The sequence below is a fragment of the Balaenoptera acutorostrata genome, chromosome 10 (genome assembly GCF_949987535.1).
Source record: "Balaenoptera acutorostrata chromosome 10, mBalAcu1.1, whole genome shotgun sequence".
Lineage (NCBI taxonomy): Eukaryota > Metazoa > Chordata > Mammalia > Artiodactyla > Balaenopteridae > Balaenoptera > Balaenoptera acutorostrata.
The window spans coordinates 74,114,299-74,128,631 of record NC_080073.1 but is presented as its reverse complement, the minus strand read 5'-3'; the positions used below and the strand labels follow the sequence as shown (position 1 = coordinate 74,128,631).

The 14,333-nt window shown below is 41.1% G+C and overlaps 1 protein-coding gene across 2 annotated transcripts; it reads left to right on the top strand.

Annotated features, from left to right (window-relative positions):
* The first annotated feature begins 985 nt into the window (after positions 1-985).
* Positions 986-11,375, top strand: MRPS10 (mitochondrial ribosomal protein S10). 2 transcript variants are annotated; one of them, XM_028162779.2, is made up of 7 exons: positions 986-1,118; positions 4,139-4,203; positions 4,295-4,364; positions 6,309-6,445; positions 7,419-7,527; positions 8,653-8,742; positions 9,211-11,375. In XM_028162779.2, exons 1-7 carry the CDS (start codon positions 1,071-1,073, stop codon positions 9,289-9,291), a joined length of 600 nt encoding a protein of 199 aa, XP_028018580.2. In that variant the 5' UTR covers positions 986-1,070; the 3' UTR covers positions 9,292-11,375. The 2 variants fall into 2 exon arrangements, with proteins under 2 accessions (XP_028018580.2, XP_007197926.2); XM_007197864.2 differs by having other exon boundaries at positions 4,292-4,364.
* Positions 11,376-14,333: the final 2,958 nt, after the last annotated feature.

Below are 14,333 nucleotides of genomic sequence, written 5' to 3'. Positions count from 1 at the left end.
AGTTTCCTCACCTATTAAATTAGGACAAGATGCACGTCTTCTTGTGAGGATCAGATTAGGTGACATAGGGAAAAGTTGTTTGCAAGCTGTAAGATCACCATCACTGGCAGCTGCAGAACCCTCACCCAGATAAGGCTGCTCAAGGGGGCAGAGGCAGGCTGAGGAGCCATCCCAGAGGAGAGACTGATGCTTCAAAAGCAGCAACAGAGTTGGAGAGCTATAGGAAAACTCCACTGGCTAAGAGAGACTAGCCAACTCTGAATGTCACAATTGACAGAGGGAGCCTGATTCTGAAAAGGACACTAGGCAGCCTGCCAAGGCTACTGTTGTTATAGCTATCACCATTTAAGTACAAACTCAGGTTGTTTCTCCAGGGCAAGATGAGGTAACAGATCCCGAGTCATGGACCACCTGGCCAGGGAATCTTAAACAGAGACACTGTGACTCCCAAAACTACAATTCAGAAATGTCACAAGGTGATTAATCCCAGTCTCTTTGATCTTCTCCTTTAAAAAACAAACAAAAAACCCCTAACTCAAATACCAAGTTGGAGTGGATCTGAGGCTTGTCTCCTACTCCCTTGCTTGGCGCCCTGTAATAAATCCTTACTCGGCTACGAACTCCCGCTGTCAGTTTGGCTTTCTGCGAGCCACGGGCACACAAGCCCTTTGCTCCGTTATAATAGGGGAAAAAATCAACCATTCATCCACTGCTCAGAGATAACCAGTGTCAATATATTACTCATATTTTTTCCAAGCATGTGTTTGTTGTGTTTGCCTCCAACAAAACAGGAACCGCAAAGGACAAACACGATTTGAAAAGGAAAGCGCTGACAGAACTCGGTAACCAGATACGAGCTGAAACTATTACAGGACGGCGTAGGGGTCAGGTTGCGACCGGAAGGAGGCCGGCTACATTCACAGTCCCACCCTCAGAGAGCGTGGAATCGCGTCTCTATGGTTGTTCCGGTGCCGGAACACAAAGGACACACTCTCTCCTTTTGCAGAACTCTATGGTCAGAGGACTCCTCCGTGACCCCGGAAGCGATTCCGGGAAGCGGGAACGGCAAGATGGCGGTGCGAGCGGCGTTTGGGCCACTGGGACGGCGTCTCTGGCAGGTACGGGGTGCGCTGGGGGGACTAGGCGGCCCAACAAGGACGGTAACCATTACGTCTGGCTGCCACCTGTCATTTTTTTTTTAAAGGAATTCCTTTATTTTTGTTATTTATTTATTTATTTATTTTTAGCTGTGTTGGGTCTTTGTTTCTGTGCAAGGGCTTTCTCTAGTTGCGGCAAGCGGGGACCACTCTTCATCACGGTGCGCGGGCCTCTCACTATCGCGGCCTCTGTTGTTGCGGAGCACAGGCTCCAGACGCGCAGGCTCAGTAATTGTGGCTCACGGGCTCAGTTGCTCCGCGTCATGTGGGATCTTCCCAGACCAGGGCTCGAACCCGCCTCCCCTGCATTGGCAAGCCGACTCTGAACCACTGCGCCACCAGGGAAGCCCTGTCATTCTTAACATCTGGAGCTTTCCGCGGTATTTATTACGCACGGCCCGTTGTTTGCAGGAAGGTGGCGAGAAAAGGGCTGATTTTATCTCGAATTCTCTCATAGGATAAAACATAGGTTAATGATTCAGGGCAAAGACAGGAACTAGAAAAATCGTAGACTGTCAGGGCTGGAAAGGATATTGAACAGCGCACGTTCCAGACCCGCCTTTCACGTTTGCGAAATAAACTGAGGCTCAGAGAAGTCAAGAAGGTTCACCTCGCGAAAATTAGGTGGCACGAGATCTTAGACGCTTCCCACGGAACCAGATTGAGATACCTTCTGGATACCCGGGTTTCTGAGATTTAGATGAGAATCGCTGAAGTCAGAGGAGTGGGTTAGATATCCTCTGCTCGGTTCTTTGGAGAAAAAGCAAAAATTTAAGCGGCGGTTCTTAAGTTATTTGGCCTCAGCACCCCTTTCTTTACACTCTAAAAATGGTTGAGGACTCCGAAGAGCTTTGGGTTTTGTGGGTTTTAGCTATCGATTTTTAGCTTATTAGAAAATACAACCGAGAATCTTAAAAATGCTTGTTCATTTAAAAATAACACTAATAAACTCATTACATGTTAACATAATTAACGTTTTTATGGAAAACAACTATATTTTCCCAAACAAATTGAGAGAGAAGTGTAGCAATGTTTTATGTTTTTGCAAATCTCTTTAATGCCTGGCTTAATAGAAGACAGCTTGGCTCTCATAGCTGCTTCTGCAATCTGTTGCTATATCACACGTCCTGCAGCCTCTGGAAAACTTCACTGTACACTGGTGAGAGAATAGAGTGGGAAAGTTGCAAATTACATCTTACTGTTATTATGAAAATAAGTTTAGTCTCCCGGGCCCCTTCTGAAGGTGTCTCAGGAGCCCCTCAGAAGTCCTTAGACCACACTTTGAGAACCACCGTTATTAAATCAGGCACTGTTAGAGGTTGAAATTTTGAACTATTTTAAGACCCACTTACCCAGAACAGGCTCCACCCCCTCAAAAAAAAGAAAGAAAAGAAAAAAAGGAAGGAAAGCTTAAGAACTTCTTAAGGTTAGTTTGTGGGTGTAGCAGCACTTTAGGCTCCAACTTTTTAAAAGCAGGGGGTTTATACTGGGAAAAGATTCCTGGGAAGTGTCATATTCCTTGGACCTGTGGGCCTTCTACACAACTGGATTGTGGGCTTAGAGGTATAAATGTGGGGAGGGAATTTTCTCTGTGATTATGTGTGGAAAATGGCACGTACCTCTTACTACCTTGTATTGTGCTTGATTTCCTTTCTTCTTTTTGCTTTTCTCCCTTGATCCAAGAGAGACTGTGAAAGTTTTGATTTGCCTCCATCTTGGGTGAAGAGTGGAAGAAGGATAATTAGCTAAGAATAGGTTTTTTGGTTTTTTTTTAACATAGGTGACCCTCTGCTGTTCTAATTAAGTTTCATTTGTACTAAACCGTTATTCTCATCTTTAAAGTATTTTTCAGGATCCTGTTGAGCTTCCAGTTTCTCAGGTTACACTTTTAAATCTTGGGAAAGCTTAAGAAAAAAACAGGTGGCAAATGTGTATTACATACAGTACCATAGGTTTCCTACAACAAGAAATTTTGTTCCACCAGGGGGAGCTGACAGTAAGGATTTGGAAACACTGTATTGTTGCAGTATGAGGCACAGTAGTGGTATATAAGATGGGTGTAAATTCCAATGTGTATTTCAACTTACTTATAAAATTAGACGTTTATAAGCTAGTTGTCTCAGCCAAGCCAAGAAATAAATATGCTGGAAAAGGTGTATGAAAGCTTCAAAGAAGGGTACTTTAGAATTCTTATTCCAGCTCCATAAATTAAATTATAAAGACGCTTTTTTTTAATGCTCAAAAATATTTAAGTAAAAGAAGTATTATGTTGAAATATATTTAATCTGTAAAAAAAAAAATGGGAAAATGAAGTCACATGTTTTCTTCCTTGATGTCTGCATATTTAATTCATAGCTGTTAATGTGAGAATTGTTTTTTAAAAAAGTTCTTGTTCCTGGGCTTCCCTGGTGGTGCAGTGGTTAAGAATCTGCCTGCCAGTGCAGGGGACACGAGTTCGAGCCCTGGTCTGGGAAGATCCCACATGCCCCGCAGCAGCTAAGCCCATGTGCCACAACTACTGAGCCTGCGCTCTAGAGCCCGCGAGCCACAACTACTGAGCCCACGTGCCTAGAGCCCGTGCTCCGCAACAAGAGGAGCCACCACAATGAGAAGCCCGTGCACTGCAACGAAGAATAGCCCCCGCTCGCCGCAACTAGAGAAAGCCCGCACGCAGCAACGAAGACCCAACGCAGCCAAAAATAAATAAATTAAATAAATTTTTTTAAAAAAAGTTCTTGCTCCTGAGCTATAAAAAATACAGTCTCTAGTATTTTGAGAGTCCTTTTTGATTATCAACTCTACCACTGTCCTCTTTTTTTTAAATGAAATCTAATTTGGCAATTTAGTTACCCCAATATCTTCATCTAAAATAATGAGATAGCCTGTTATTTGAAGCATCCTGCACCTTTTGGTTTTTAATGGAAACTATGAATGGTTTGGGAATTGATTTTAATTCTAACACACATCCCCCTCTTTTTAAGGGTTCGAGGAATTTTTCTGTATGCAGTTCCAGGAGCAGTACAGCCAAAAATGGTGGCCTTCTTCTGTAAGTATATAATTGGATGTGCTAAATTGAATAAGAAAATGGGCACTTGTGCTGTTTTACTTAGGTTTCTCTTTGTTTCCGCACATAGCAGCACCAATATGAAGTGGGTACAGTTTTCAAACCTACACGTTGATGTTCCCAAGGATTTGACCAAGCCTACGGTATGCACTCCCTATTTCTTGGCATAAGAAGCTACATTAGCAGTAAATTTTCCTCATTATTTCATTTGGGGCTGTTTCCCAAACACTTTATGAATAAAAAAATTTGTTCTGGAATACTGGCAGGTGCACAGTGCACCTGAGGAAAGTATTCACTGATGTCCCTGAGTGCTTATGGTCACTTTCAGGCTATTAAGGTAAGAGCTAATCGAATAAAGTGTTTACCCCAAATAACTGTGGGAATGAGTAGTCTTTTGGTTTTAGCTCAGCATAGTGTATGGAGTTGTCATAATTAATAATGCTGAATACTTGGTATTGTATTATGGAATTTTTTTTTTTTTGTAGGCTTCAAGTCTTTATTGAACAGTGAACAGTGCTTTATTGTGAGAGAGAGCATTATCACAAGTAGAGAAAATCCAGGAGCAGCTGTGTTACCTTGTTTCCTTTAAGTGAAAGCCATGATTTCATCAACCCAGATTTTGTATTATTTGTAGTTTTTTTAAATCCTGAAACTACAAACTATAATTTGTAGTTTTTTAAATTCCAAATGCTTCCAGCCCCACCCCTCAAAAATAATCCCCTTTAACAGTTTGGTACGTATCCTTCTAGACCTTTGTCTGTATATAATCATCTGTGCACACCATGAGCACCAAAATGGAATTGTGTTATACCTAATGGCCTGCTGGTTCAGTGTTTTCACTTCATAGCATATATAAACCCCGGGTCTCCAGGTCAGATGCCTGCGTAGGCCAGGCCTGTAAGGAACGGTAACAGGGTGGGCACAGTGGCAGGCTGTACCCTTTATAAGCGAGACAGCTGCTACTTACTGTAGCCAGTTGTTGCCATGTGGGAAATTAGACCTAGTGATGTCAGATTGTCTGAATTTTCCAAACTAAATGAAATTCAAATATTTGTGCAAAATCTTTTGATTTTTAATATTTGTAACAGATTCAGAATTATCTTTAAAACCCTGTAGAGACCAGTCATTACACATTTTAGGGCTATATTCCCCTTCTCTTGTCCCTCAACTTAAGAGATAGGATATCAGTATATTCTCTTCTTCCAACAACCCTATTTGGGGTAATTGAGAGTTAATATCTAGCTTCCTGGTTAGTAAGTAGATCTCCTTTCAAGGGCAAAGTAATTTAACCCTGAAACATTGGATTAGTAATATAAATTACTGGTTTGATGGATGACTGAAGTGAAGGTAATTCACCTCTTGGAAGAAAGTCAGAAATGTCAAACCCATCATTTCTAAGATCTTTAAGTATTAGGGTGGAAGAGGTAGAAGTTATTTGTACAGTCAGTGTCATGACATTTTAGTTAGAAATGAGTAATTTTTCTATTAGAGCGGGCAAGATAAACATGGACAAACCTAACAAAAAGAGTATGAATAGAAATAGCTCGCCTTTGTTTAACAATGTTTTATAACTTATAATCACTTAAATCCGTGCTCTCTTATTTGTTCCCGACAGAAATGCCATGAGCTGTAGCACAAGTATTGTCCTATTTATATGTGAGAAAACTTAAGTTCAGTGAGATTATATTACTTGCCCGTTGTTATTCAGCTTTAAGTGGCAGAGTTTAATTCTCAATCCAGGTCTTCTGACCAGGCTACTTTTATTAACAGAACCCCAAATCCTTTTCTGTTGTATATTTGGGGTTTAATAACTATTAAGCTCGAAGTTTCCATTGGTGATTTTGTAGGTTGCTTGAAAATCCTTTTGATTCAAACTGTATTTTAACTGATTCTTAAGGGTCATTGTGGAGTCTGAATGTGGTTGTATCTAGATATTTAAGCTGTGTTAAGATGTTACTCAGCATTTTTCTCCCCACTTATTAGTAAACTCTGAAGTTGTTCAGGTGAGGGTAATACATTAAATTTTCCAATTGTAAATATTAGAGGAACCATGACTGAAGCTTTTCTTTTTGATTTTAAAATTGCAGATAACCGTTTCTGATGAACCAGACACGTTATATAAGCACCTATCAGTTTTAGTAAAAGGCCATGATAAGGCTGTATTGGACAGTTATGAATATTTTGCGGTGCTTGCTGCTAAAGAACTTGGTATCTCTGTTAAAGTGTAAGTATGATCTTTCTTAATCTGACCTGTTAGCTGCTATAACACAATCAGTCAAAAATGCTGCCAGTCCCAGCTAGGTCTGAGCTCTTAAAATGGGATAGAAACTCATGATGGGGAGAGATAAGGTTTGTTATATTATTCTAAGCAGGATCATCCTTTCCTGTCTACCAGAATTCTTAAATACTAGAATGAGTGAACAAGGAAAATGAAGGAATCCTTTCTCTAGAAATTGCATAGACTTAGGAGGCCCAAGAAGCCCTCGTGTCTGGGATCTCCATGGGGCAGGGAGGTGGATTAGGTGAACAAGCAATTCTTTCAGGCCTCTTGGATTTGGTATCTTTGCTATTATATTCATTGTTTCAAAACTGCCTTAAGAAACACCATTCACCCAATACTTTCATGCATGAGCAAGGCGAGCTTCGTATGGCCTTGAAGTCACTGCAAGGTCAAGTATAACCACCTCCTGTGTTTTGTCACCTGCTCTTTCTGATGTTCAACGAGGCCCATATGGAGCTTTGCCAGTCTTGCTTTCTAGCAAAACTGAAGGAACTCACACATTTCCCGTAACAGACCATGGTTTTGTGCTTTTCACTGTATCTGTAATACACGGCAGACAGTACAACCATGTCCAGCACACGGTGCTGCTCCTCACAGTTCATATGTTTGGTCAGTGCGAGACCTCAGGGTGTGAAAGCCGGAGGCATGTGTGTGTGCACTTGCATGCCAAGGCTTGTTTTTGGGTCGATGGCAAATGTTCCTGTTGCTGTCTGCAGGTTTATTTTAGCCGGAGCTTCATGACAGCAGTTGTTAGAGATGACAGTCTTGACAAATGGAAGTCTGTAAAATGGTAGTTAACGCCTATAATTGGGCGTGAGCCTGACCTGCAAAATCGTGGAATCATGCTTTGATATCAGTGACTCAGGTTTTAACATCACTTAGCTTAAGTATGTTGCTTCGCCCATTAATTTTCCAGACATGAACCTCCAAGGAAAATAGAGCGATTTACTCTTCTCAAATCAGTGCATATTTTCAAGAAGCACAGGGTTCAGTATGAAATGAGAACACTTTACAGATGTTTAGAGGTGAGTTTATTTCAGACACTCAGGCATTTTTTTGAAATGCCCCAAATTTCACACTAGCACATCATAACTTTCCTTTAACGTTGCCCAGTAGACTTCCTTTCAGTCAGCCCATGCCAGATAGTGGTAGAGAAGGTAAGTGTCTTTTTGTGTTTATAGAAGCAGCATGATAGGAAAATCAAAGTCAAGTAAAGCCATCCTTCAGAGTAGTTCATACTTTAACTCAGTAGTGCACATTATGTTGACTAATTTTTATACAGTAAGCTAGCATTGGAATAATTTTGCTTATGTTTCAAAAATTCTAGCTACGTTTTCACACAGCTCTAATAATTCTTCTCACGGGCTCACTGAATTCTCCATGTCCATGATGGGCAGCATTAAGGTTTTTCATTCGTCGATTATCATTCATTTGTGCAGCCACCCAGGTCAGCACAGTCTTGTGGTTAAGGGAAAGCATGGGCTTTGGCGTTGGACAGCCAGGTCCAAGTACTGGCATTTACTAGCTGTGTGACCTGTGCCTCAAGTCCTTCATCTTTAAGTTGGAAATAATAACAGTACCAATTTCATACAGTTAGTGTGAGGATTAAATGAGATATTTATCTAAAGCACTTAGAATATTTCATCTCATAGTAAATGATTGGTAAATGTTACTAAAACAAGTGCTTGTGCATGTTTTATATGAGAAGCTCTGTACTAGGCATTGAGAGTACAAATATTAAGACATAGTCCTACCCTTAAATGAAAAAGAAAAATCCAAAATTTTATCCACCTTGCCATGGAACACACAAAATCTTATACTAACTCTATTTTATAATTTAGTCTTTTGTTTCCTTTTGTTTTGAGTTGTTTTGTGAAACTTTTACACTGTTTTGATACCATGCTTGCCAGCTGGGTTCCATGGAGCCCTGGCTTTAAGGCATTTGGGAGGAAAGGGGACATCGCGGCTCTGCTCCCCTCGTTCAGTTCAACCAGAGGATCTGCACTTTTTTCCTTTTAAATTGGGATTCTGTAAGATTTCACAGATGAAGAAAAGACTCTACTGCCTTTACCAGAAAAAAAAAAAAAAAACCCTCAAAATTTCTGCTTTAACCAGCATAGCATGAATCAATTTCATGTTTGAAATTTTAGTTAGAACATCTCACTGGGAGTACAGCGGATGTCTACTTGGAATATATTCAGCGAAACTTACCTGAAGGAGTTGCCATGGAAGTTACAAAGGTATGACTTGAATTTCTGCCTCTGTTGGAGGGAGATGTGTATTGTTGTATTGATACATTGCCGCCTGATTCCAGCCCACTGGGTGGAGGGGAGGACCTGGAGGCAGAGTTGCCACAGTGGTTGGGGTCTACACCCGCTGTGCAGGGCGCGGCTCAACAGAATGCTGCCCCCGCAGCCCATGTCCTCCTGGAGCCACCTCTGACGCCTCCCTCCCTCTTAGCAGTTGTCTAGACACGGGTTCCACGTTGATTGGTGGTCCCTGGAGATCACTGAGGAGCAAATAGATAATGTATGTGAGAGTGTTAATCTACCATCGAGTTTTCTTTTCTCTGTTTCAAAGCCCTACAACAAGATGAGAGGGTAAAAGAAAAAAGTCAAGAGGACTTGAGGGAACAGAATGAATAAATTCAATTTGTGGCTGAAGAGTTAAGTCCACATTATATTAAAGTTTTGTTTTTCTCTCTTTAGACAAAATTAGAACAGTTACCAGAACACATCAAGAAGCCAATCTGGGAAACAATACCAGAGGAAGAAGAAAGCAAGTCATAAAGTCTCAGCGTGACCACTTGTGCTGGGATGTGAAGTGAGCATGTCAAGTGGAGGGAGTCTCCAGGGAAGACAGTTTCAAGTCACCCTGACTGCTCTCCTGAGGCCGCATGGCTTGATCAGTAGAAAGCAGGGATTGGAAGTTTACGATACACCAGACTATTGTGCAGGAACCACTTTATCTATTCTTTTATACATGTCATTGTTTCAGTTCGGATTTTAACAAATGTGAGCAAACCATTTGGACCATTCTGTACCAAAACAGTCAAATTCATATTTTGTTATTCCACTGTTGTTCAATTATTAGTTTGTACTGATTGTGATTTGTATCATTTCATTCATCTAAAAGTGAGTGTTTCAAATATTCCTCACACACATTTCTTTCTTTTGAGGGACCTTGAAGGAAACTTTGGTTAATTTAACACTGAGCAGTTAAAGTTTTTGATATTTACCTTAGTGCAGGCTGGCATATGCTAGTTTGGGGGTGGTGACCTCCAGGTTTTACCTCATGTAAGCATTACATTCTTGAAAATTGATATACTTTATAGCAGATCAAGCACATTTGTGGCATGCGCTGAACTCTTCTGTAGCCCGAACCCTTTCAGGGCTGCCTAGAAGGGTCACTATAATGGAATTTGAGCTCTCAAGAAATTACTGTATCGTTTCATTCATCCTGTAATTCATTTATTCAATAAGCTTTTCTTTTGTTGACTTTGCACCCAGCACTATAGTAAATACCAAAAATTGAATAGCAATAACAGCTTTCAAAAATTGTGCAAGGCACAAATAAATACTTTTCCTTATTAAGTTCCATGCTGATAAGACCTCTTTCTTTTGGTGACTAGCACTCTTTTTGTTTGGGGATGTCTAATTTTCCATAAAATTAAATAGTAGTTAAAGCTCTGAAAGAGGCAAGATGACAGTGGGCTGAGGCTGTTGGTGTATCAACCCCAAGGGAGTGATACGTTTCCTTTTTACAGCAGAATCCGGCCCATGTCTTTTGTGGTTTCCTTCACATCTTTGGGGTAGTTATGACTTCTCAGTTTTCCACCCTTAAACTGGAGTCCCTGTTCTCTTTTCCCGACCTGCTATCAGGTATGAGTGTTCTGAATGCACACTGCTCATGTATCAGACTTACATTACTGTCATTAACATGAAAAGAATTACAGCCTTGTGCCCCATGACCTCATTCTTTTTGCAGCTCAGTTGTCAACTGTGTCATTCACAAATGCCTAAAGCATGTTTATCCCAGGTATAAGCCTCAGGATTAAGAACTAGTCAGTAAAACAAGAGCAGTATAATAGTACCTGTATCTAGCAAAGCAGCCATTGTGACTCATTTTCATTTTGAAAGAAATAGTTCTTTAAAAATAAATGTAGACCCACATCTAATCCTTTTCTGTGCTCTTTTTATAGACAGTATCAATCACTTTATTATAATAGGATGACTTCTGCATACTTGCCTCCAGTGGCTCTCTTTTAAAGGTGTACATCCACTTCCAGCTGTTTTCAGACTAAAGTAGCCTCTAAACCAGATTATTTAGCACTTCAAATTATATATTAAAATCTTGTTTTAAGATAAATACAGAGATAAACTACACACACAACAAAAATTAATGGTATTTCCTTGACATAAGTATTTGGCATATTTGAAGCCCACTTGATATAAACTAGGTAATTTCTTTATTCTGATAGACTGAGAAGGGTCTTTTTGTTTGTTTTTAATTGGGTCTCCTGAGTAAAATGTATGTTCTGAAAATTAGAATTAATGCCCAAGTCTCAACTTTCTGTTCATGGTGGTGATGGAAGGTAGTGAGAAAAGTAGACCTGATTTCGGGATGGACCAGAAGGCAGGTAGGAAGTGAGACGGTTTTTTATTGAGGTGAAGCCCTGAGTTCATTGTTATTTTCTCTGATCTGAAGTATAGTTTCTTTTCATATTAAATAAAATAGTGTTAAGGTCTGTTTTAAATTATTGGTAGACTCTACAGATTAAACTCGTTCAGTGCCTAGTTTTGATGCTTTCAAAGAGAATTACTTATATGTCCTTTGGCCACTAAGATATGCCACAGTAAATACATAAAGCAATTATTTTAAATCAGTCTCTTTTTGTAACATTTCTGTTTGTCAGCTACCCTTCCTCCTTTCTTACACTATTAAATTAGCTTTACTGCAACATTCATCAGTAGCCGAGTAGAGAAAACAGGCCTGAGTCAGATAAGAGTTCAAACCCACTAACTGCTATAAACTTAGGCAAGGTGTTTAACCCTCTCAGAGCCTCAGTTTACTCATTAGTAAAATGTAGGAAATAAAACTTACGAAGGTTGGAGTATTGAATTAGGTAACTTGTAAAGCACCTCACACAGTACCAGGCAGATAATAGACATTCAATAAATACTAGCTATGTGAATGAAGAATATTGCCTGCCATATCAGTGAACAAAGGATGTTGCAGCCATCAAGCCATCACATTACAGCCACCCTGACGGTGCACCCTGAGGAGACTCAGGATGAGAAGCACAGGATAGTGCCCCCAGATAGCTGAGGTGCATATCAAAGGAATGATTTCAGTGAGCCCAGACTTGCATCTCCCCATACTTAGAAAAGTGCAGAATTCCTTAACTCGAGACGCCTGGTTTTCTTTAATTAATGGTAATCTTTTGATGTTCCGAATACCTGGTCTTTATTGCAAAAACCTCTGTATATCCTGGCTCTCCCCCTTGCCTCTTCGGAGCAGTCTCTCAGAGTTATCTGAGGTGCTGTGTCCCGAGCTTAAGTCCTCAGTTTTGTCCGCTAAATAAAACATAACTCTCGACTTCTAGATTGTGCTTTTTTTTCAGTTGACAGCTATTACCAGATGGCAGAACAAATTCGATGATACTGCAGATGCTTGTGTGCTGTACTGTTTAAAAACCAGCTGGAAAGGACTTCAGAGTATCTCTAAGGTGAGGATAACACCTTACAGTGGTTGCAAAATTTAATTTAGATGAGAAAACATGTAGCATGCTTATTATAATAACCACCATACATTATGCTAAGCATTTACAGATATTATCTTATTTAATCTTTATAACAACCCAATAAAGTAGTTACTATTATCCCCATTTTATAGGAGAGAAAACTAAGTTTGACTTGCCCACTCAATTGCCCTTTCAGTTGACAGATGAAACTGAGATGAAAAAGGTGAAACTGATTTGTCTGAGTTCAGGTTCGTGAAGACAGAGCCTCAGAACCTAATTTTTAAAGGCTAGGATGTACTCAAATGCCCTCACATTAAATCCAGACTATTCAAACCTAAAATCCAGATTTATTTCCCCTTGCACATTAGCAAAGTGTGCTTACTCATTCCCCCTAAGGCTTAGAAGTAAAGAGATTGACTGGGGGAAAATAAAGAATAAAAGTTGTAAATGTGTATGAATAAAGGCAAGAAGCATAACCCACAGCGTGATCCCTGTGGTCTCAAGGCTGACATTGGTCCTGACTGTCTGAGGCAGCAACAGGAGAGTTTAAGCTCCAGCAAGGAGGGGCCTACTGGGTTATAGGAACCCTGGCATGGAGACAATTAACCCTGGGGCTTTGCGCCAGGCCCATCTCAGGCTCTGCAGACGCTGGTTTGTTGCTCACACGCATTTCTTTACCCCTGGAGCCAGGCTTATGGCTGAATGCCTGCGATCCCCAGGGTTCTCTTCGCAAATCCCTGCTCAATTCCTAACCCTGTCCTCCTTAAAGCCTTACTATTGTTACTCACTTCACGCTCTCGTTCTCTGTGGGGTCCTAATCCTCTTTAAAACGATATATTTATACCTCAACAGCTCAGCGGTATTTAAGGGCAGGTCATGGGCAACTGACCCACATGAAAAGCCAATTGAATTTTAGATTACTCTGCCAGAGGCTAAATCGAGTTCTGTTTCATTCATACAGTCTCTTGAGCACAGGTACCCACAGCAGTGGATTGCATATGCTGTCTTCAGGTGTGATGAGATGGGGACAAGTTCGAAAAATCACTGGAGGCCTCTTCCAGTGCTAAAATCCCACTATCTTTTCCCATTGACAAATATCTGCTAGGGAATTCCCTGGTGGTCCAGTGGTTAGGACTCCGCGCTTCCACTGCAGGGGGCACAGGTTCCATCCCTGGTCGGGGAACTAAGATCCCACATGCTGCATAGTGCAGCCAAGGAAAAAAAAAAAAAACAGGAAAAAAAATCTGCTAACCCAGGCATTCTCAAAGGAATCAAGAGCTGTTGTCTTGTAAAATTAAGAGTAGTACACGTGAATTCAGCTCTGACCGTGTGTCAAGCACTTTGCTCAGTTACTCAACAAGTCTTGTTTCTGCCAAGAATTCCTTGTTTGTGCCAAGCACTGTTTTAGGCTTTGGAAATTCTGCAGTGTGTATGTTGAAGTCCCTCTCCTCAAGGATCTTAGATTCTAGTGGAAGACATGCTAGGGGAAAAAATAATAAGATCATTTCATAAGCATTTAAGCACTGTGAAGCAAATAAAGTAGGATAATGTCAGAATTACTTCAGTAGCTATTTGAGGTGAGGTTGGGAAAGTTCTCTCTGAGGAGGGGAGAATGTCAAGATGGCGGCAGCCATGTGAGGGTCTGGGGAAGAGCATTCCAAGCAGCAGGACCCATCAATGCTAAGGCCCAGTGAGTGCGGTGTGTCTGTGGATAGGGCAGAGCAACATGCAGGTGAAGTAGGAGGATCCTGTAGTGCATCACGGCCGTGGGAAGGAGTGTGGATTTTATCCTGAGTTTCAGTGGGAAGCTGTGGGAGGGTTTGGGGCAGGACAGTGCTAGGGTCTGATTTACGCTTTAGAACACACTTCTCTGGCTGCTGGGTGTGGACTGGAAGGAGGGAGGTGATGGGAAGATGGGGGCAGGAAGGCCAGTTAGGACCGCTGCACTGGGCCAGTGAGAGGACGTGGCCTGGACCAGAGCTGCAGAAATGGAGGGCATGGGAAGTGGTTGGATTCAGGATAAGTTTGGAGGTGGAGCTGATGGAATGACCTACTAACAGATTGAAATGAGATCTAAGAGAAAGAGAG